General features: G+C 52.7%; 2 protein-coding genes across 6 annotated transcripts in view; one reads left to right on the top strand and one right to left on the bottom strand.

The window, feature by feature from the left end:
• Positions 1-737: 737 nt before the first annotated feature.
• Positions 738-14091, bottom strand: MTHFR (methylenetetrahydrofolate reductase). Of its 3 annotated transcripts, none has more exons than XM_035019787.1 (12): positions 14010-14091; positions 11352-11594; positions 9428-9666; positions 8493-8603; positions 5842-6035; positions 4882-5132; positions 4486-4620; positions 4096-4276; positions 3635-3817; positions 2590-2691; positions 1514-1633; positions 738-1207 (listed from the first exon to the last, which is right to left on the bottom strand). In XM_035019787.1, the coding sequence occupies exons 2-12, from the start codon at positions 11582-11584 to the stop codon at positions 992-994; spliced, it is 1965 nt and encodes a 654-aa protein (XP_034875678.1). In that variant the 5' UTR covers positions 11585-11594; positions 14010-14091; the 3' UTR covers positions 738-991. The 3 variants fall into 3 exon arrangements, with proteins under 3 accessions (XP_034875678.1, XP_034875677.1, XP_034875679.1); XM_035019786.1 differs by having other exon boundaries at positions 11352-11597; positions 14010-14082; XM_035019788.1 differs by lacking the exon at positions 14010-14091 and adding an exon at positions 11849-12061 and having other exon boundaries at positions 11352-11597.
• A 129-nt stretch (positions 14092-14220) lies between these two features.
• The window catches only part of CLCN6 (chloride voltage-gated channel 6), a 30531-nt gene continuing 24759 nt past the window's right edge, over positions 14221-19992 (top strand). For all 3 annotated transcript variants that reach the window (XR_004681789.1, XM_035019785.1, XM_035019784.1), the window contains exons 1-3: positions 14221-14483; positions 15289-15348; positions 19791-19856. Coding sequence is in view for 2 of the 3 variants with exons in the window: in XM_035019785.1 (XP_034875676.1) it covers positions 14397-14483; positions 15289-15348; positions 19791-19856 (213 nt within the window). In the remaining variant the exon portion in view is untranslated. The remainder of the gene's footprint in view (positions 14484-15288; positions 15349-19790; positions 19857-19992) is intronic.

Below are 19992 nucleotides of genomic sequence, written 5' to 3'. Positions count from 1 at the left end.
CTCTCCTCCTGCTGAGCCAGCGAGGACCAGCAGGCAGGGACCGGGACCAGGACAGGGAACAGCTTCTATGCATCTAGCAGTCATTGGCCACTGGCAGTGGGGCTCGAAGGCTGACTCCTGGGGAGCGCTGCCAGGCAGACCGCTTCGGGAACAGGCTGAGCAGATGGGAGGAGGTAGCTGGTGCTAAGAGGTCCCATCTAAAAAACTAAGCCAGGAAGAAGTCAGTCCTGCTCAGTTGAGCCTTAGCTTTGCCCTTGACAGTAATAGGCAGGGTATCCTTCCATGGCCAGGCGGAAAAAAGGGCAGGCCAAGGGCTTCACCAAGTATAAGGGTTCAGATGCCTTTAACCTCTACGAGGTACTTTCCCTCTTGAACCACCAGAATACAGAAAAGCAGCACAGTAGAAAAGTGAAAGCCCAGCTGGGCTCTCAGGCAGCCAGGGGCAAGAAATGCTTGCCTTATCGGGTTTCAGGCCAAGGCCTGGCGGGCGGCCTGCCAAGCAGGTGGGCAGGGCAGGGATCTGCCCCTCCAGCCACAAGCAGGACCACCTCCGAGATGAGCGGGGGCGGGGGGGGCCCTCCGCTCGGCCGGTCTCTTCGGCAGCACCGTAAGTGCCTGCCACCCGGGTTCACTGCTGTCCCCGCAGGTCCGAATGCAAGGTCCCAGGAACTGCCCTGGTTCAGGGGCTCGGTCAGCAACAACCACCCCCTCTTCTTCTCCTCAAGGAGGATGTTGTTCCACCCACGAGGTCCTCTGCGGAGGGAGGTGCTCCTCATATAGGGCACAGACTCTAGGCTGAGCAAGGAAGACCAGCCTCCCTCGAGGGGCTGGCTCCGGTCCAGCCAGAGCGTCTAGCTGCCATCACCACGTGAGGAGTGGAGGCCGGGGCTTGGGGAGAGATGAAAGAGGAGGGGTCCCCAGGAAAACTAGGATTGGGGAGGAGGAAGGCAGGACACCAGTGGGCTCAAGCCAAGGACACGAGGGTGCAGGATCATAGAGCCTCTGCCCCTTGCTCTGGCGTGGGCCTGTTGAGAAGTTCAAATGTATCTTCTACCACCTGCCAGAGGCAGTTGTCCAGCGGAAACTCATTGTCCACCAAGTTGACCAGGAAATAGTTGTCGTGGATGTACTGGATGATCATGCGGGACGGAGACTCCTCCTCATACAGCTTGCCCCACTGCTCGATCCACAGGGCGAAGGCTTCATCCTGCACCCACACAGACAGGCGGGCAAGGTGAACAGAGCTGCCCTTGGGTCAGGACTGGCTCCATGCTAAGTGCCCCCCAGGGCCTCTAAGCTGCTCAACAGGACATTTCCAGAAATAGAGTAAGGCCCACTGCCAAAGTCGCCTCCCATCCCCCAGGCCAGAAATCAACACCCTGAGTCAGAATCAGAGCACATCTGGGAAGGTAGCGCCCCCCCAGCCCTGGGGGCGTGGCCCCCATGACACAGCCTGCCTAAGGTTTGCAGGGTGAGCAGGGCAGACCCGCTCCTGGGCTCCTGGACCCCTTACCTTCCAGAACATGAAGCTGACGGGATCGACCACTGTAGGCTGGATGATCTCTCGCCCAGGGAAGATGCCCCATGTGACTGCGTTGGGCTGCAGCTCAGGGGCATTGGTGATGTTTTCACCCTGAGGGCAGATGGGCGGGGGTGGGGGGGGGGGGGGGGCGGAGCACCCCGGGGCCTAGACACTGCAGTCCTTTTCCTGCCTGGGAACTCACAGGGGTGGGGTGGGGGGTGGAGCACACTTTGCTCCATCCCCTCCACCTGCCCCTCCTAGCCTGGCAGCTCCTAGAACGGCCGGGGGCTGGGCACTTCCTTCCTCCTCCCTGCCCGGGCTCCACATGCCCGGGCATCACATCCCCCACATCTGGTGGCTCCCGCTGACTCCTGCAGGGTCACTCTACGGATCTGTGGATCTGTTGCCGTATCTGCCCAGCCAGGCTGCTCTTTGCTACTCAGACTGCCACAGGGGGCTCTGATTCTAGTCTCCCTGGTTCCATTATCCACAGCCCTGTCCACCGTGACCTGTCTATGACAAAACATGGAGCCAAGCCATTGCTGCTCAGAAAGGCTCCCTCTCGCCTTCAGGGGAAAACCAAATTCCCAGCAGGCCTTCAGGGGAAAACCAAATTCCCAGCAGGACAGTCAGTACTTTTAGCCTTACTCTGAACCCACTCAGCAGTCCCTGAAGGCTGCGCAGACAATGCCTTTGCACGACCTCCTCCCTTTCCCTGTGAAGCCTTCTCCTTGTCCTCAAAGATTCCAACCACATGGGACCCCTCCAAGCCTTCCCTGACCTCTCAGATTAGACATTCCTCCCCTGGGTCCCCAGCATCCTATACTGAACCTTATTGTTAAAAATGCAACCAGATGTGTAATTACCCACAGACTGGGCCTCCTCCCTAGACCGGGGGAGGTGCCCTCTGAGCTGAGGGCAGGAGCCTGGCTCTGGGTATACGTTTCCACCATGCCTGGCCCGGGCTAGGTGCTCAGCGCTCGCCGAGGGGAGGTGTAAACACAGTGCCTTCAGTCCCGGAACTCTGGGCCTGTTGAGCGCCGTCTAAAGCCCGGAAGCCAGCCTACCTTGACGTCCACGATGTGGTAATTAACCCGGAGCTCATACTTCTTCAGCACCTGCAGAAGCGCCCCCACCGTCTCTCGGGAAGTGAAGAACTCCAAGTAGGCCTGTGGCAGGGGGAGAGGTACAGCCACATCAAGCCCAGTCCTTGCACAGCCCTGCTCCGTGTGCACCGTGACTCTGGACGCTGGCCCTCCGAACCACCCCAGGGAGGCGCCCACGCAGACACGTGTGGCAGGACTTGAGACACTGGGGCTAGTGTGGCCACGTGGATTGAATCTTGAACTGAGAGCAGGCGAATGCAAGCAAGGGGGAGGGGAGCAGGTACGTGGGATTTCTTGGTCTGGACAGGTCTGAGGGGCATCTGCCACCCTTCTCCCAACCAGTGAAGGCCCCACAAAGAGGCCACTTTAGAAGCCGGACGGGAGGCCCCGTTTGGTAAGCTGAGACACGGGAGCGAGTCTCATCCCAGCCTCCCCACTCACTGGAGGCTAACATGGACACGGAGGGCTTCTCGAGCACCAACTGCCTGTCAGGGATGAGGCCGGGTTCATAGCCTGCAGGGGGAGCACTATTACCCCCATCTCACAGATGAGGAAACTAAGTCCGGAGAAGTTGAGCAACCTGGCTGCACTGAAGATAAACAGCAGAGCTGGGACTCAAACCCAGGTCTTTCAAACTCCAGAGTGCCCGGGCTACAGTTCTAGAATGTCGTTTTAACTCCAGCAGCCCTAGGAGAAAGGTGTCAACTCGGGACACCAATTACAGTTCCATTTAGTGAATGCTTCCTACGTTGTTCCCATATGCCAAGCATTTCGGTCCCAGAATGTGATGGGATCTATCCCCATTTTATGGAAGAGACAGCTGAGGCTCAGAGCAGTCAAGAAACCTGCATACCCAGGTCTGACTAAAAACGTGAGCTCCTGTCCACTCTGATCCTCTGCCCCTCACAATAAACAGACCCTGGGGAGGTAGGCTTCTCTGTCCCCATCTCTGGGGAACCCCTGGGGGCCGGCCGAGGTGGAACAGTTCTGTATGTCCCTGCCGCACCTTCTGGAAGACATAGCCCCCACTGGGGCCCCAGCCCACAATGGGGTCGGAGGATGGTTTCCCATTGATGTTGGGCTGGGAGTTGATGGTGAGGATGCCCTGCCGGTTCACTCGCAGCAGCTCCTCCTTCATCAGGCTGGTCTCAGCCGCCAGGGGCTCATCATTCCAAGGTAGGCAAGTCACCTGGGGGAGAGGGTGAGCCGGGCTGGGGCCATGATCACACCAGACACCCTGGGCTCCCTCCCTCTCGCGGGCTCCACCTGTGCGTCTGTCAGCCCTTCTAGGCGCCCCAGGTGGGGACTTCCCAACTCACCCTCCCTTTTGCTGAGGTGCCACATTCAGACAGAGAGAGGGGAGGCTTGGGTGGGGGCGGGGGCAGTGTGAGTCACAGCCCCGAGGTCTGGCCCACAGGGAGACAGGGCGGGGGATATAACCAGGGATCCCACCCCAGCATTACTCACCTTGTGACCATGTTGGTTGGGCTCTCCTGAGAGGTAGCAGGCAAAGACTTCAAAGACACTTTCTTCACTGGTCAGCTCCTCCCCCCACATCTTCAGTAGCTCTTCCCTTGGGGACTTACTCTTCAGGTAGAAGAGGTAGTAGTCCTTCAGCTCCCCAAAGGCTGGAGAGGAGGAATTGCCCCTGGCAGAGGAGGTGCCCAGAGGGCAAGGCATACTCCTGACCTGGGGCTCCTGACAGAGGGACAGTTGCACCCACCCGCCCAGGGGACATTCCTGTGAATCCTGTCCCACACCGCTCCCCAAAAAGCAAGCCAATAAGCAGGCAAATTCCCTCTGCCTCCCTCCCAAGAAACAGGATACACTTGCAATGGGTCGCCTGCAGGTGCTCACCAGCGGCCGTTGGGGAACTCATCCCACTCCTGTGTGCGGTAGATGTAACTCTTTGGTCTGGAGGCCCAGAAGATGGGACGTACATCTTCCTCCCGGCGCTTGGGGTGGGCACTGACAGCCCAGGGCAGGGGACGCCTGGGTGAGAATGGAGACAGAATGAGTAAGGGATTGGCTAGAGGAAGCAGGAAGGGGTGGGGACACCACTCAGCCTGACCTCTCTGATCTGACTGTGCATGGAGCTCCCACTGAGACAGAACCCCTAAGTGTACGGCTCGCCATGGCAGACATTCCTCTGTACCGCCGTGGTGGCCAGCACTGCTGGGGCAGGCTCATGCTGTGACCTCTCTCTGACTTTCCTGTGCCTCCCAGGCCCAAATTCAGGGCCAGTGGCTTCACCTGGGGTCCTCAATCCACATGCCCAGACGCTTCAGCACCTCTGTGGTAGCCATCTCACGGTTGAGGGTATAGAAATGGAGGCCTGGCACCAAGCCACTGGTCAGAAGTTCCTGGCACAGGCTCACGGCCTGCTCAATGCCATAGTTTCGGATGGCATCATCATTGTCTTTGATTGGCTCAATCACGTCCTTGATCTGCTGCGGTACCTCCAGCTTGGACAGTTTCACGAGCTGCCGAAGGGAGTGGTAGCCCTGTACAAGACACAGGGGCTGTGGGGCGCCATCTCCCAGCCCGACTCTCCCCTGAAATACTTACCGCCCTTTCCAACCCCACCAGGCCTCCTGGCCAACTGTAGTGTGACACAGAGTGACTCAGGAGAGTCAGTCCAGATTGTAGGAGCACCCCCGCCTTGTCCTGCTTCTTCCGCTCAGTACAGAAGCTGCCTACAGCATTCCTGCCCTCAGGCTGAGCTAGCCCTTCCGCCCCGAGGTGTATTTATTGATAACCCAGTGGGCATCAAGGCCAGTGGCTCCCAAGCTGCACTGATCATCAGCACCACCTGTAAAATTTAGTAAGTAATATGCAAGTTCCCAGGCCCCACCTCAGACCTATTAAATCAGAACCTCCAGACAGGGGATCTGAAAATCTATCTTTCAAAAAAGTTTTTCAAATGATTTTGATGACAGTCAAGTTTAGAAAACATTGATTTTACCAAGATTTATAATGAGAGTTATAATCCCTTTTAGGGACACTTAGCAGCCCCTCCAACAGACACTATTGCTGTTTTGGAGGCAGGGAGGTAGATTAGAGGTGACCAAAGTGGGGTGGCATGTTGCAAGGACTGGAGCATCTGTCTGAAGGGAAATCTACTGAGCATCAGAGATTGGCATTTCACCCCAGGGCCCTGGCCTGTGCTAGGAGGGGGATGGAGGGAGTCCACGGCCCTCCTGGGACCCTCACCTGAATAGGAAAGATTCCGGGGAGGATGGGGCAGGTAATGCCTATCTCGCTGCAAGCCTTAACAAAGTGGAAGAATGTGTCAGCCTCAAAGAAAAGCTGGGTGATGATGAAGTCGGCTCCTGCGGATACCTTCTCCTTCAAGTACTTCAGGTCAGCCTCAAAGCTCCCTGCGTCGGGGTGGCCTTTGGGGTAACCTGCCGACAGGGATGACAGTAGGGAGAGGCTGGCTCCCACGTGTTCAAGGTGAGTGAGGAAGAGACCAGAAAGCTGGGAGCCGAGAGCTCTCTGTCTCAGAGGTTCTGGGCTTGTCCCTTGCAATACCACAGCACAGACAGGCCGAGACGGTGAGTGGCTGTGCTTCTCGCTCTGGACATGACCCTTGGTGAGAGGTGGCCTAGGGCCACCTGCCCAAGAGCTGGGGGGATGGCACCAAACTCCCCATGCCATCCTGCCTCAGGTCCATGGCAAGCAGCCGGGCAAATCCGGCCGGCACGCTATGGCCACAGAAAAGAGAAAATGTCGCCTTCAGCGTGGGTCTGGCAGCACCTGGGCTCCTGGGTTGGAGTCTGGGCACTGGATTCAAACCTGTACTTTCAATTTAACATGAAAATTACTCAGGGATCCAAGAGAGTGGACATTAGAAACCATGTTACCCAGGGAAGAACTGAAGAAAGTGGTGATGTTTCCCCTGAAGGGGAGAATGGAGAGAACACTGGAACTACTTTCAAAAGCCCAAAGGTCTGTTGCAGAGAAAAAGGAATTCACCTTCATTAAGTTCCTTACTAGTCCTAGTCTGTGTTGCTTCTGATGACAGAGCCAGGATCGGTCCCAGAGAGCTGCCTAACACTGGAACGAGTGGCCCCACCAAGTAACAAGCTCCTGGAGACCTCAAGCCGGGGAGGCCGAGGATGGGATTCCAGAACTGCTTGGAAGGCAGGACCACACATCACGTGAGCTCCTTACTAGCTCGAGTAAGTAATCCTAGGACTGCTTCCTTCCCTGAGCAACTGAACTCACAGGCAGCCGTGCTTGGTGTTTGCAAAGGACGACTGTAGGCCTTCAGAAAGCTATAGGAGAGCACTAGCTTCCTGAGCCTAAGCCCTGGGCAGGACGCTGAGCCGGGCTGCTGGAGAGCCAAGCTGCTTTGCCGTGATAAGGTCCTTCTGTTCTGCAGAAACCCCAAGTCATCAAAAATGAATATAAAAATTCTTGTCTCAGGGGGCAAAGGGGTAGGACTGAGCACCACGATTTCACTTTCAATAACAAAGCTATTTTTCCAGCAGGAATTTCAAAAACAAGGTTTTAATAGCTGAAACTATAACTCTAAATCCTCAGTATCACCAAACACATGTAGCATTTGCTTACATTTAGATTTTGCCCTGTTTACTATGTTTTCTGTCACAGCCAACGTGTTTCTCAACCCAATCATCCTGCTCATCCACTTTATGACAGGCAAAGCCCCAGGCCCCTCGGCACCTACAAGCTCACAGCTTAGCCAGTCTCCATGCACGACCACCTAATGCCTACTGCACATGTGCACGTTCCCCATTTACTGACCAAATGGTGGCCCGTGTAAGCAGTGAATGCTTGAACAGGGGGAAATGCTCACTATGTTCCTAACTCATCGGGGCCTCCCAGACTCACCTAAATGCCCCTGTTGACTATGAAGAGTGGATATGCACATGAGGGCCTGGGACTAGGTTCAAAGCCACCGGCAACAACTAGCTTCCTTGAGGCCATATGGGTTAGTTTTTTAAATTCACGTCACTTTGATATACTACTCCAGAACATAGCCTGTTTGTTTTAATATAAAAATTAATGTAAAAATGATAGGATTCCCCCCAAAAAAACTTTGAGAAAAACTGTCATGCCGAGATGGTGTGTCAAGTTAATCCCTGGACTTCTTGCATCCCTGGCACATGCTGCCTCACCATACCCAAGCCCCGGCTCGAGAAGCTGAGGCCGAATCCCAGTGAGTGGGGTAAGAGGGAAGGCCACCTCATCCATTTCGAGGACGTGAACCTTGCCTCTTGGCTGTAGCCCGTGGAACTGGAGCTGAGCCGATCCAATGCTCTCTCCTGAGAATTTGGACTGACTCATACCTGTCAGTCTGTCTGGACTATTGGCTGGAAGAGGCCATGTGCACTCAGGGGCAGGCGGCTGGTCCTGTGTGTGCAAAAGTGTACATATCAGGGCTACCGGAAGTGTGGAGCACGGGTGCAGTGGGAGGCAGAGATGGGGGGGACTCTGTGGCTCCAGACAGAAGGAGGGAGGCCTTAGTGTCTCACTGCTTCTGGGTCCGGGGCCTCGTGAGGTCAGGTACCATTTTCTGACAGGGGTTCTGCAATCCCCTGGCCTCCCACCCCCCGTCTTAACAAACGTCCCTTTTTTGTTTTAAGAAGAACAGGGCTCGGAAGCAAGCTAAGAGCACGAAAAGGCAGAGGGATAATAAATAACTTAAGGGCTGGCGGCAGCCTGGCAGGGGCGGGTGACAGAATGAGAGCGAGGGCACTGTGTGATGAGCCTCTGAGCCGCCCGCCCCTGCGCCTGGGGTCACCGGGTCCCGAACTGAACGCCGGCGGGCCTTCTGTGCCTCTCTGCGCGTGTCACGCCTTCCCTTCCCTGTCCCTCGAGAAGGCCCAGCCACTCACCTGCCACACAGATGTCGAAGTAGTCCCCGAACTCCCTTCGGATGTGCCTCACCAAGTCCGCCGCATAGCTGAAGCCTCCCTCCTCCTCTTCCCACTGGTCACCCACGGGGTCTGCAGGGGTGACAGAGGCCACGGTCACTGGGCCTCACCCACGCTCCAGACGGCCTTTGTGCTCCTTCTCCCTACCCCACACCCGGGGCGGCAGCCTCCTCTCCAAGTGTGTGTCTGCTCCTCCCAGCGTGGCACTTGGCAAATGGCGGCCGGGAAGACAGCGGCCGCCCTGTCAAGCACGTTCCGAGCCCCGACTCCGCGGGCAGTGTGCCGGCCGCACTGAGCAGGGCACAGCTGCTGCTCTGGGGCTAGTCTGGAGCATCTGAGACCCCTTCCCTACCCAGATCTGGGGGTGCTCAGGCACCCTCACCCAGCCCCACTGCTCACTCTCCCACCCTCTTGGAGCCCTTGCCTCCCGGGAGAATCTTCTACTCAACTCAAGCGAGTCCTTGTGGGGAGCGCGAGGCCACAGAATCCCACCCAATCCGTCCCTCTTCCCACACTCGGGGGCGTGATGACCGCAGGTGCCAGAGACATGAGGAGCCGTCTCACCCCTGGGATCAGTGCCAGAACCACGCTCTTTGACTGGGCCCAGAGCCGGGCACGGCCAGCAATCGATGAAGCTGTGAGTGGCCAGGGCAGAGGGCTATCAGGCAGGGCCGCATTCCTGACGGAACTCCTACGCCGAGGTCAAGAGGTCAAGAAGTGCCTCCATCCGTGCGGCAGCGACAGTGCTCACTACCCACCACCCTCCTGACCCTACTGGCCGAGGGCACGCTCAGCGTGCCCAGTGCGGGGCCCGGAGAAACATAAAGGACTGTTCCAGGGACAGAAGAGGCCCTCAAGGAAGCAAGATCCCAGAGAGTAGAGGGCTGCCTCCACACCTCCCCTCAGCGCCAAGATGTTCTTCAGGCCCAGCCGCTTGGCCTTGTGCAGGTAGCCTGTGATCTGTTCCCGGCTCTGACAGCAGCAGGTCATGTGCAGGATGGTCTCCAGGCCACAGTAGTTCACGGCGGTGCTGGCAATCATCATGGAAGAGGTCTCCTTGTCTGAGCCGGGGTCCCCTGCTGGGTGCCAGGTCACATCTATGAAGAGGGGGCCTCCTGCCCCCATCCGATCAAACCTGTAGGAATTGCTTTCTGAAGAGGGGCTCCTGAGCACACCGCCCTTCACCACCTGCCCATGGGCTTTGGGAGGTAGGGAGACATCACGGGCAGGTCGTAATCAGACGACCTATATTCATATCTGGGCTCTGCTACTTATTAGCTGTGTGACCTTGGGAAAATTACCTAATCTGTCTGAGCCTCAGTTTTCTCATTTCAAAAACATGCCAGAAAACAGTACCTACTTCATAATAACGACACTGTGAAAATATTACAATAGATGACTCCACACACTGAACACTCAATCAATGCGAGCTCCTGTTACAATGATGATTTTTTTTTAAGGATTTTATTTGAGAAAAAGAGAGAGAGAGAGAATGAAGGGGGGTGGAGGAACAGAGGGAGAGGGAGAAGTAGACTCCCCGCTGAGCGTGACCTGAGATCATGACCTGGGCCGATGTCAGACGCTTAACAGACTGAGCCCCCCCAGGCACCCCAACAATGATTATTATTGCAGAGATTAACTGATATCAACAACGCAACCGTTTAGTGAGAGGGCAGCCCTGCAGCCTTTTCAAAGTGCTTGCACATGTATTATCTCGGGTGAGTTAAGACATTTCGACAGTCAAAGGTACAGGGAACTCTCAGAGTGGCAAGCAGAGGCTCACTCTAGGAAGAGGGAAAAAAGGTTCAGCAGACAAAAGTTTCCTTCATGCTACACCCCTCCCCCCATCGTGGTGCCAACCAGCAGGCTTCTAGAACACAGAAGAGCCACAGGTATGCACACGCGCCTGTCTGACCAGCTCTAACATGGTATTAAACACCCTTGGGCCGGGGTGCCTGGGTGGCTCAGTCAGTTGGGCGTCTGCCTTCGGCTCAGGTCCCAGGGTCCTGCAGTCGAGCCCCACATGGGGCTCCCTGCTCAACGGAGAGTCTGCTTCTCCCTCTCCCTCAGCTGCTCCCCTTGCCTGTGCTCCCTGTCAAATAAGTAAAATCTTCAAAAAAAAATCAACATCCTCATGCCTTTAAGCTTCAAAACTTTCAGAGCAACACGTGAAAAATGCCAACGGTAACATGCATAAACTTAAAAAAAAGGAACCGCAATTCATAAGGCGCTAACGTTAATTCGTTTGGCATTTCTAGATTTTGAAAGGCATTTAAGTTGAATTCCTAACTTACTGAAATGTTCTCCAAGCCACTGCTTTATGACTTCCTAAGCTGTATTCGTGCACCAGCCCCAAGTTCTGCCAAAGAATGCAGTCTGAGAGAATCAACATTTTTAACCCCTTGAAGAATGTGTCTAAAAATTTCAGATGCGGGGCGCCTGGGTGGCTCAGTCAGTTAAGCGTCTGCCTCCGGCTCAGGTCATGATCCTGGGGTCTGGGATCGAGCCCTGCATAAAGTCTGCTTCTCCCTCTCCCTGCCTCCCTGTCCCTCTCCCTGCCTCCCGCTCATGCTCTCTCTCACTCTCTCTCTCTCTCTCTCAAATAAATAAAATCTTTAAAAAAAATCCCAGATGCTTATAGGGACTTTTGCTGACAGCTGAGAAGCTGCAGCTCCAGTGGTCTACCCTGCTCTTTTCCATCCCCTCTGGCTGCCTTTTCCTGCCAGGTCAGAGTGTGGCCCCGCAGCAGGGCTACAGCTTTGCCTTCCCCCCCAGGGGGCCCCCTCATTCCGACCCCACTCCCCAACTACATCAACTCACCTTGAGATGAGATTGACAGCTCCCTCAGCCGTCCGAGGAGGGAAGAATTCCAGGGAGAACCACTTGTCACCAGATTCCATCCTTCGCCTCATCTTCTCCCTGAGTCTGTCGTGGCGCTCGGGGTCCAGCCCGGGCGTGGAACATCTCGAACTCTCCTTGGAGCTCTCGCTGCCGCTGCTGCTGCCCTCTGAGCGCGGAGGGGGGCCGCCATCCCCTCTGGGTTCGTTCACCATGGCCGGGTTCCTGCTGCACGGAGTGGGGGCAGGAGCGTCAGAGGGTAGGCAGTCAAGTCCCAGAGTGGCAGGGTCAAGTGAGATGCGGCATTTCCAGCAGGAAGAAGGCCAGGGAGGGTAAGGGTGACAATGCCCCCACCCAGTGGCTCCACATACCACAGCTGTGACTGTCTACGCCCTCCACAGCCCCTGGCTCCAAATAAACCAGCCCCACCCGGCACAGAAACATGCTCCTTCAGCCCAGGGATCCTCGGTGACAGCTACCTGATGGAGGGTGGCACTGAGAACCTCACCCTGCCGGCCTCCAAAGCCCACATTCCTAGGGAGGGGCTGCGGGGTCTGGCTGGGAGAACCTTGGGTGTTGGATGGTCCATCTCTGCCAGCTGGGACCCAGAGTGGGTGGGGAAGAAGAAAGAGGAAACCTCCCCAATGAGTGTGTTCCTCTGGGCGGAGGGAGCTGTGACAAGGGAAGAGCCCAGAGCTAGACTAGCTGGGGCCCTGCGCAAGGGGGCGGGGGCAAGGCTTCCAGGCGAGAGGGAGGGCTGAGGCTCTAGTTGCAGAAGCCGGCTGGAAGGAGGGCGCTGTTGATTGGAGACTGCAGGGGTTGGTGGATAGGAGGCCAACAGACGTTCAGGGTCACTGGATTACTCTCCAAAGAAGGCAGAGCCCAGCCTGGCCCTGCCTGGAACATCTCCTGTTACTTGAAACTGTCTGTCTGCATGCAGGATGGAAAGAGTGTGGGCATGACAGAGCAGCCAGATTTCTCCTGAGTTCGTGCTACTCCGAAAAAGACCCTGTCATGGGTTCGAACTTGACACTGGCTGGGTTCCACAAGTAACCGGACCCAAATTCAATTAAGGGCACGAATTCATGTCCTACTCAGAACAAAAGCTGTCCCATCTGTGCCTGCCTTCCAGGCTGTTCTCCTACACCCAGCACCCAAGTCAGTTAATTACAGTGACTGCACAGCCACCACATACAAAGCCCTGAGCCATGGCAACCACAGGCAGGCCAGCAGAGGGCACGGCGTCATTGGCCAGTTTGGTGGGAAAAACAAGACAAATACTTAAAAACAAGACAGAACACAACTCTTACACAGCAATGTGCAAACACCCATTTTTAGTAGTGAAAATCCAATGTGTGGTGACATGGGGCATCAGAGGAACAACCAGGCCAAGTTCATTCCTTTCAGGGAACAGCCACAGCTAAACCGGTGTTCTTAACTATTTTGGGGTCCTAGACGCCTGAGAAATTGATGAATTCCACTGCTCCTCTCCCCTGAAACGCACACAACACAAGCTCCAACGTCCAAAGTCAAGGAGTCAAGACCAAAGTAAAAAAAAAAAAAAAAACACTTGTACCAATGATTTTTCTTCCTTGGGATGCCCACCACTTTGAGCCTGACCTAAAACTCCAGCTCCTCAGGAGGGATGGCCATCAGGAGTAAGGAGAGGGAGAATATCAAGATCAACCTAGCTGACCTTTCTTCTGAATTCAAGAGAGCGGCTCATTGATTGTCTGCTGGAACAAAACCAAGAGAAGGGGAGGAAGCAGAACTACCTGCTCTTTCGTTTTACTTAAAAAAGACTTAACTGCATTCCTAGTAAGTGCCAAATATGTGCCTTTCTTCAACCTCGTTTCTCGCAGCACTTCTTACCCATCTTAAGCTGGACTCTCACAGCACCATAGGGTTGTAATTGTGGATTCACAGTTCTGTCTCCTCTCCAACCCCCCAGTTCCCTGAGACCAGGGCCCAATATCCTGCCCGTGGCATCCCCCATGCCCGGCGCAGTCCTCACAACCAGCCCTCAGTGAGCGCCAACGGGTCAAGCGCTGTCACTCTGTTCTCAAAATAGCCCTCTGCCATCTCCTGACCGCTTGCTTTATCTGTGCCAAGCACCGTGGCACGAATACGAAACCCACCCCGCCCAGAAGGGCCAGGGTGGACACCTGCGCGCAGCCCGCTGCACTGGCGCCGGAGACTGCGCCAGCGGCCTACAGGTGCTACAGCTGGGAGGCAGGTTTAAAAGGCCGGAGCCGGAAGGACGCCTCCGGCACCCGGCTCGATGCCCGGCTCGATGCCCGGCTCGAAGACCACGGATCGAGTCACCGGGTCACTGGGTCAAGGTGGGGGCGGGATCGCGGGCCCAGACCCGGTCCCAAGGGGCTGGGTCTCCACCCCGGCTCAGGGCCGCCTCCTCCCCCCCCGGTGTCCCCTCCGTCCAGGCAGGCCGGGGGCTGAAAGTGAGTTTTCCCTTCTGGGCTGGAGGTCACTGGGGGTCGCAGCCACTGGAGGTTACACCAGCTCCCCGGAGGGCTCGCGCAGAGGGGCGGGCCGCCCTCCCTCGCTCTCCGCCCCCGGGTGGGTGGTCTCCACTTCCCGGATAGCCCTCCCTGGGGAACCCCACACCCCGCCTCCACTCACCCTGCCGTCGCGGGTGACTCAGAGCGCGCGCGGCCGCAGCAGCTGCTAGACCGGTGTGTGGGCGCGTGCGGGGGGGCGGGAGGCGCGGGGGCGGGGCGCGGGGCAGGTGTCAGGTTGCTGAGGGAGGCGGGACGAGAGGGCGGAAACCATGCGGGCGGGCGACCGGAAGCTCCGCCCCCAACATGGCCGCGCCCAGAGGTCTCGTTGGAAGCGGTCCTTCCACCGTCATGTGACGCGGGCCCTCGCCCCACCCGTCTGCAGCCACTCCCGGTCTCCGTCCCGAGTTCGAGAGGACCACGTGACACTGTCGGGGCCAGTCACGTGAGGCGCGGATTCTGGGTGGGAGGGGGTTGGCGGAGGGTTCCAGAGCGGCAGTAAAGGAGGGAGATGGCGGGGTGCAGGGGGTCCCTGTGCTGCTGCTGCAGGTGGTGCTGCTGCTGCGGTGAGCGTGAGACCCGCACCCCGGAGGAGTTGGTAAGGAGCGGGCGGAGCCCAGCTGGGGAGGGGGCGGTTGCCAAGGGACGGCGAGAGGGCGTTGCCGGGGGGTGGGGCCAGGCCGAGCTGCGGCCTCAGGTGGCAGCGGGTGGGGCCCGGGCGCCGCATCCTAGGCTCTCGAAGCATCTGCCGCGCTTCCCGTGCTCAAGTCTGGGGTCTTTTCTCATACCCCCTCCCTGGGATCTGAGGGAGAATCCAGGCCCGCTGCAGTTAATCCCATCCATGTTTTCCTTTATTTCCATGTGAAAGGAGTTTTGAATGAAACGAGCGTTTTCGGAATGAGCCCCTTCACTGGACTTCGTGCTTATCCAAGCAGCTGGCTTAGTTTCTCCAGCCCTTTCTCACTGTATCCCTCACCTTTTCTGGGTCATTGATAATCCAGCTTCCCTCTGCAAAGGACCCTGGGAAAACTTGAGTTGCTGTGTCCCAGAGTTGACAGGTCCCTCCCTTCTGTTTTCAGATTCAGTACATTGTCCGATGGAACCTGAATTTTTTTTCTCCTTTATCTGGCATGGGAGATCTTTGATGTGTCCTGAAGACAAGAGTGGTTATTTGGAGAACGTATCAGTAGAAACGAAGAGCTCAGCTGCGTGACTATAGATAGCCACCGACATCACCCCCATCCCCCCCCCCCAATTTTTTTTTTGAGATCTTGTTCCCATTTGGTAATAGTTCTAGATGGTTTGGAAATTAGCAACAAATTTCTATAGATGCTCTGTCTTTTTCTACTTTTAACCATTTAAGTATTTAACCTTTTAACCATTCTGTGGATCTATTTTTCTAGACCATCCTCGGAGAAACACAGGAGGAGGAGGATGAGATCCTTCCAAGGAAAGACTATGAGGTGAGATTTCTTAGTTGCTGCCTGGGATAACAAGAGCAGTGAGTGAGCTGGTCACTTCAGACAGAAGCTTTAGGATTCTAAGGAGAGATGCTCTTTGACTGTCTCTCCCAGGGAGTGAATGAGTGAGAGGTAATTTCCCTCTCTGAAAGGGACTGTTTAACAAGCCCTTTTCTCACCATGACCCCAAAACAGGGTCTGATGTGTCTCTGTGCGTTCATAGATCTGTGGCACCTTAACCAAGATAGAGCATGTTTGCCATTAAACTATTTGCTTTTACAAGTAGAGACACAGAGTGAAAGCCACTGCAGCGTGTGCTCATAACAGGGTGGGACAGGAGACCTGCCTTCTCTTCTTAGAGAACTTATTTTTCAGATGATTGTTTCCTGCTCAAGGTAGCTTCCTCTGAAGTGCTCTTGACTGTCGTTCTGGTTCAAGTATGGGATTCTAAGAGTGTGTGTGTGTTTAGTAAGGTCAGTGCTGCTGGAGTAAAACCAAGTTTCCTTTTTTATCCTTTAGTCAGTTCCTGATAATGTTTCTGTGATTTTTGAAATAACAAAAACAAGCCATGGTTCTGATAGAGAATTCTTAAAGCCGTTTACAAAAAGAAGCTAGAGAAAAACCCATAACCCCACCCATTAAAAGATAACTGTGAACCTTACTGAATATCCTTTTCCATGCTTACATTCCTGCTGCTTTTTTGAAATAACAGAAGCGAGATTCTGCTACATAGACTATTTTAACATGTTTTCTTCTCAACTTGAAAGCAATCTTTGTATTGCTAATACATTTCTGCAGTATCTTTTTAAATAGAGGAATACTCTTTTATTCCACAGTTTATTCAATCTGATTTTTCTATATGGTGAACTAGTCTTGACTATCTTTTCTTCTTCATCCTTAATTGCTTCTTTGAGCAATTCCAGGAAGTATGATTAATCTTGTATATTTATTTATTTATTTAATTTTTTTTTAAGATTTTATTTATTTATTTGAGACAGAGAGAATGAGATACAGAGAGCATGAGAGGGAGGAGGGTCAGAGGGAGAAGCAGACTCCCTGCCGAGCAGGGAGCCCGATGCAGGACTCGATCCCAGGACTCCGGGATCATGACCTGAGCCGAAGGCAGTCGCTTAACCAACTGAGCCACCCAGGCACCCTAATCTTGTATATTTAATACGTCTTTGAAAATGTCATGTAGAGGGGCGCCTGGGTGGCTCAATTGGTTAAGCGTCTGCCTTTGGCTTGGGCCATGATCCCAGGGTTCTGGGATGGAGTCCCATATGGGGCTCCTTGCTCAGCGGGGGCCTGCTTCTCCCTCTCCCTCTGCCTCCTCCCCCCCTCCCTCTGCCTCCTCCCCCCTGCTCATGTTCTTGCTGTGTCTCTCTCAAATCAATAAATAAAACCTTTAAAAAAAAAAGTCACGTAGACTTTAAAAATTCAATATTTTAGGGCAATAACATACTCGGACTAATTTTCTTTTTTAATATTTTATCTTTTGCTGTAGAATTTAGTGGAACTATTAGGATTTATTAGTATAACATGGAAATTTTTTTAAAACTTTCATTATAGAGAATTTCAAACATAAAGAAGAATGGACAGAATAGTATATTGAAACCCCCTGTACTCAACAGTTTCAGTAGTCATTCAACTCATGCCCAACCTTGTTTCATCTGGCTCCCATCCCCTTCCCATATTATTTTGAAGAAAATTCTACACATCACATCATTTCACCCATAAATAATTCAACATGCATCTCTAGAGGATGGAGCCTTTTTTTTAGCACAACACAATACCATTTTCATACCTAAGAAATTAACAGTAATGCTTTGATATTAAATATCCAATGTTCAAATTTTCCAGTTGTTTTATAAATGTCATATAATTTTTTAACATCCTATCATTTTTAAATTATTATTATTTATTAATTATTATTGTTTGAATCCAGTTTCCAATAAGGTCCTCATATTGCATTTACTTATCTTTTAAATTTTCTTCAACTTTTTTTTTTTTTTTTTTTAAGTAATCTCTACCTCACCAACATGGGGCTCAAACTCACAACCCCAAGGTCAAGAGTTGCAGGCTGAACCAACTGAGCCCACCAGGTGCCCCCCTTTAAAATTTTTTATAATCTGTAGATTCCTCCTTCATCATTTTTTCCCTTGCAGTTTACTTGACAGAATATTTTTAGGACTCTGAAATTTGCTCTGAAAATTGCCCTACCATGGTATAGTTTAATGTGCTACACTGATGGGAATGCTTTTAATGAATCAAAATCAAAAAGCACAGTATCTACTGATGTATTTTCCCATATTTCTAAAATATTTTTCTCCTTGCACATAGCTGAGAGGTTTGCAAGAATTAGTATAAGAAGCCCCACATTGTACTGTCACCTTATACTCCCTCATTGAACCCTGTGATGTCACCCTGACTGTGTGACCGTGACTGGAACTTTCTGGCAGCCTTCATCTGTTCCCTGGAGCTCACCTGGCTTCTCTTCTCCATTGACCCAGCTGTTTCCAAGTCTCCTTTGCTCCTTTTACTAAATTTTGTATTTGTAATGCATTTACTTTCACCTGATATGCATACTTATGTAAATTTTATGGGTTAATGTTTCATGTGAGTCATTAATATTTCTCAATTAACTATCTTCAAGTATGAGCTTCTTCAGAATATTTGCTTTGTATAATAGCAAATTTAGCTAGACGCTTACTCTGAAAAGTCTGCTCAGATTTTACTAGGGATGAACTAGAAAACCCTTCTGTTGAAAATCTTTCTAAAATGTGCTCTTTCTCCTTCCTGCCTTACTAAGAGTTGACTGCCCCTACTTGACTGATAAGTTGGGGGTCTTACAAGATGTTAGAATCCCTGGTTTGACATCCGTTCTCTTTCTAGATGGTTTGAATAACAATAACCCTCTATCTGTGGGATGGGGCTGTTAACCGTGATGTTTTCATGCAGGTCATAGAGCCTGTGTTGCTTTTTTGAATTAGAAAAAGGCATCCCTCAGAGCAGAGGACTTAGAATAAAGAGCCTCTCCCTCTGGGCCACAGCAACTCCCCTAGCTCAAGGCCCATTGAGGCTGCTGCTTGTGTGAGCACTGAGGTGCCCTTCCTCGTTGAACATGGGCTGCCTTTCAGCCCTGCTTACCCCTGTGGCCACACGCCGTTTGGCTAATACTTTGGGCAGCAGCCCTACAGGACCCCTATATAAAATTTTTTTTTTAATTGTTAAAAAAAATAAAACAAATATCTGTCTCTGTGGACTTATCGTAATTATCTTATTATTATATAGTCTCCTATATTTGGATGTTTGATCATTGATTTAAAAAGTTGCCGGCTGATGCCCCAGGACCTTTTTTAAAAAGGTATTTGGACTTTGGGTATAGATATAAATGGAATAATTGTCAGATGTCACACCTGTGTTTGGCTAACTGCTGAGTCTTGCACGGAGTGTGGCCACCAGGCTGGTGTCTAGCTTGTTCACCAGCTGATGTGTAGGTTGCAACAGGTTTAGGAAGGGGAGAACACACAGCAGACCATTTTCCTTTGTTGCCAGACTCCTGCTTCTCTTAGAAAACATAGAAGAAATAAAATTAGTTCCTTTGAATTGTTTCTCAAGATGTCTCTGGCACACAGGCAGATTTTTTGCAGAATAGCTGTGTTCTGTGAAGGAGAGTTGAAGGAACACTGCTATAGATGTAGTTTTAGGAGCTGTGTCAATCTCTGCCTCTTCCTAACATGAACTGAAAGTTGCTTTTTAAAATAGTCTCCATATTGGTTTGTCTTGTGACTAACCTCTTTCTCGTAGAAGCTAACTACAGAAGATACTTATAATTAACTGATTTTCTAAATTAATTTGGTTCCGGTTGATTGAAAATTTTACACATGTAATGGGATAAGTTGGGTAACACTGGTGGTAGCCGAAGGTCTTTTCAAGTTTTGCAGAAGCAGGAAGTTCAAAGATAGGTAATTGAAAGATTTTCCCAAAGCTTGAACCTACAGCAGCGCTGCCGAAACATTCATGTGTGTCAAGTGCAGACTCCCTTGAGGCAGGTCAGAAGGTCTGAGGTTCTGCATTTCTTTTTTTTTTTTTTTTAAGATTTTATTTATTTATATGACAGAGAGAGACACAGCGAGAGAGGGAACACAAGCAGGGGGAGTGGGAGAGGGAGAAGCAGGCTTCCCGTGGAGCAGGGAGCCCGATGCGGGGCTCGATCCCAGGACCCTGGGATCATGACCTGAGCTGAAGGCAGACGCTTAACCAACTGAGCCACCCAGGCGCCCTGAGATTCTGCATTTCTAACCGGCTCCTCCCCGGGGGGTTGTAGGTCCACTGCCCTGCCCACCCACACTTCGAGTAGCAGGAACGTGAAGCTTTATCCCTTTCCAAGTTTCAGTAATTCTTCCTATCTGGTTGTGACCTTTTTACTTGCGTTTCTCTGTCAGAGTTTGGATTATGATCGCTGTATCAATGACCCTTACCTGGAAGTTTTGGAGACCATGGACAATAAGGTGAGTCCCTTATTGATCTGTTGGGACTGAATAGATATTACAATGGCTTCTTTTTCCCATCTAAATGCTCCTGTAGATAGCCATACCCCATGGCTTTTAGCCCCTTTTGTGAGATGGGGTAGCATTTATTCCTTAG

Source organism: Mirounga leonina, unplaced genomic scaffold (genome assembly GCF_011800145.1).
Source record: "Mirounga leonina isolate KUSES-001 unplaced genomic scaffold, KU_Mleo_1.0 Mir_173, whole genome shotgun sequence".
NCBI lineage: Eukaryota > Metazoa > Chordata > Mammalia > Carnivora > Phocidae > Mirounga > Mirounga leonina.
Note: the sequence above shows the minus strand (reverse complement) of the source record. Positions and strands in the feature narration are given on the sequence as shown.

What these genes read in the sequence shown, in the direction of transcription:
- MTHFR (XM_035019788.1), bottom strand. Translation starts at nt 11,958, where the DNA reads ATGGACCATCCAACACCCAAGGTTCTCCCAGCCAGACCCCGCAGCCCC. An exon ending in CCGGAATCTTTCCTATTCAG is followed by an intron (nt 5,133 to 5,841) that starts GTGAGGGTCCCA and finishes TGTCTTGTACAG; the next exon opens with GGCTACCACTCCCTTCGGCA. An exon ending in CCAACCAACATGGTCACAAG is followed by an intron (nt 3,818 to 4,095) that starts GTGAGTAATGCT and finishes CCTCTCCCCCAG; the next exon opens with GTGACTTGCCTACCTTGGAA.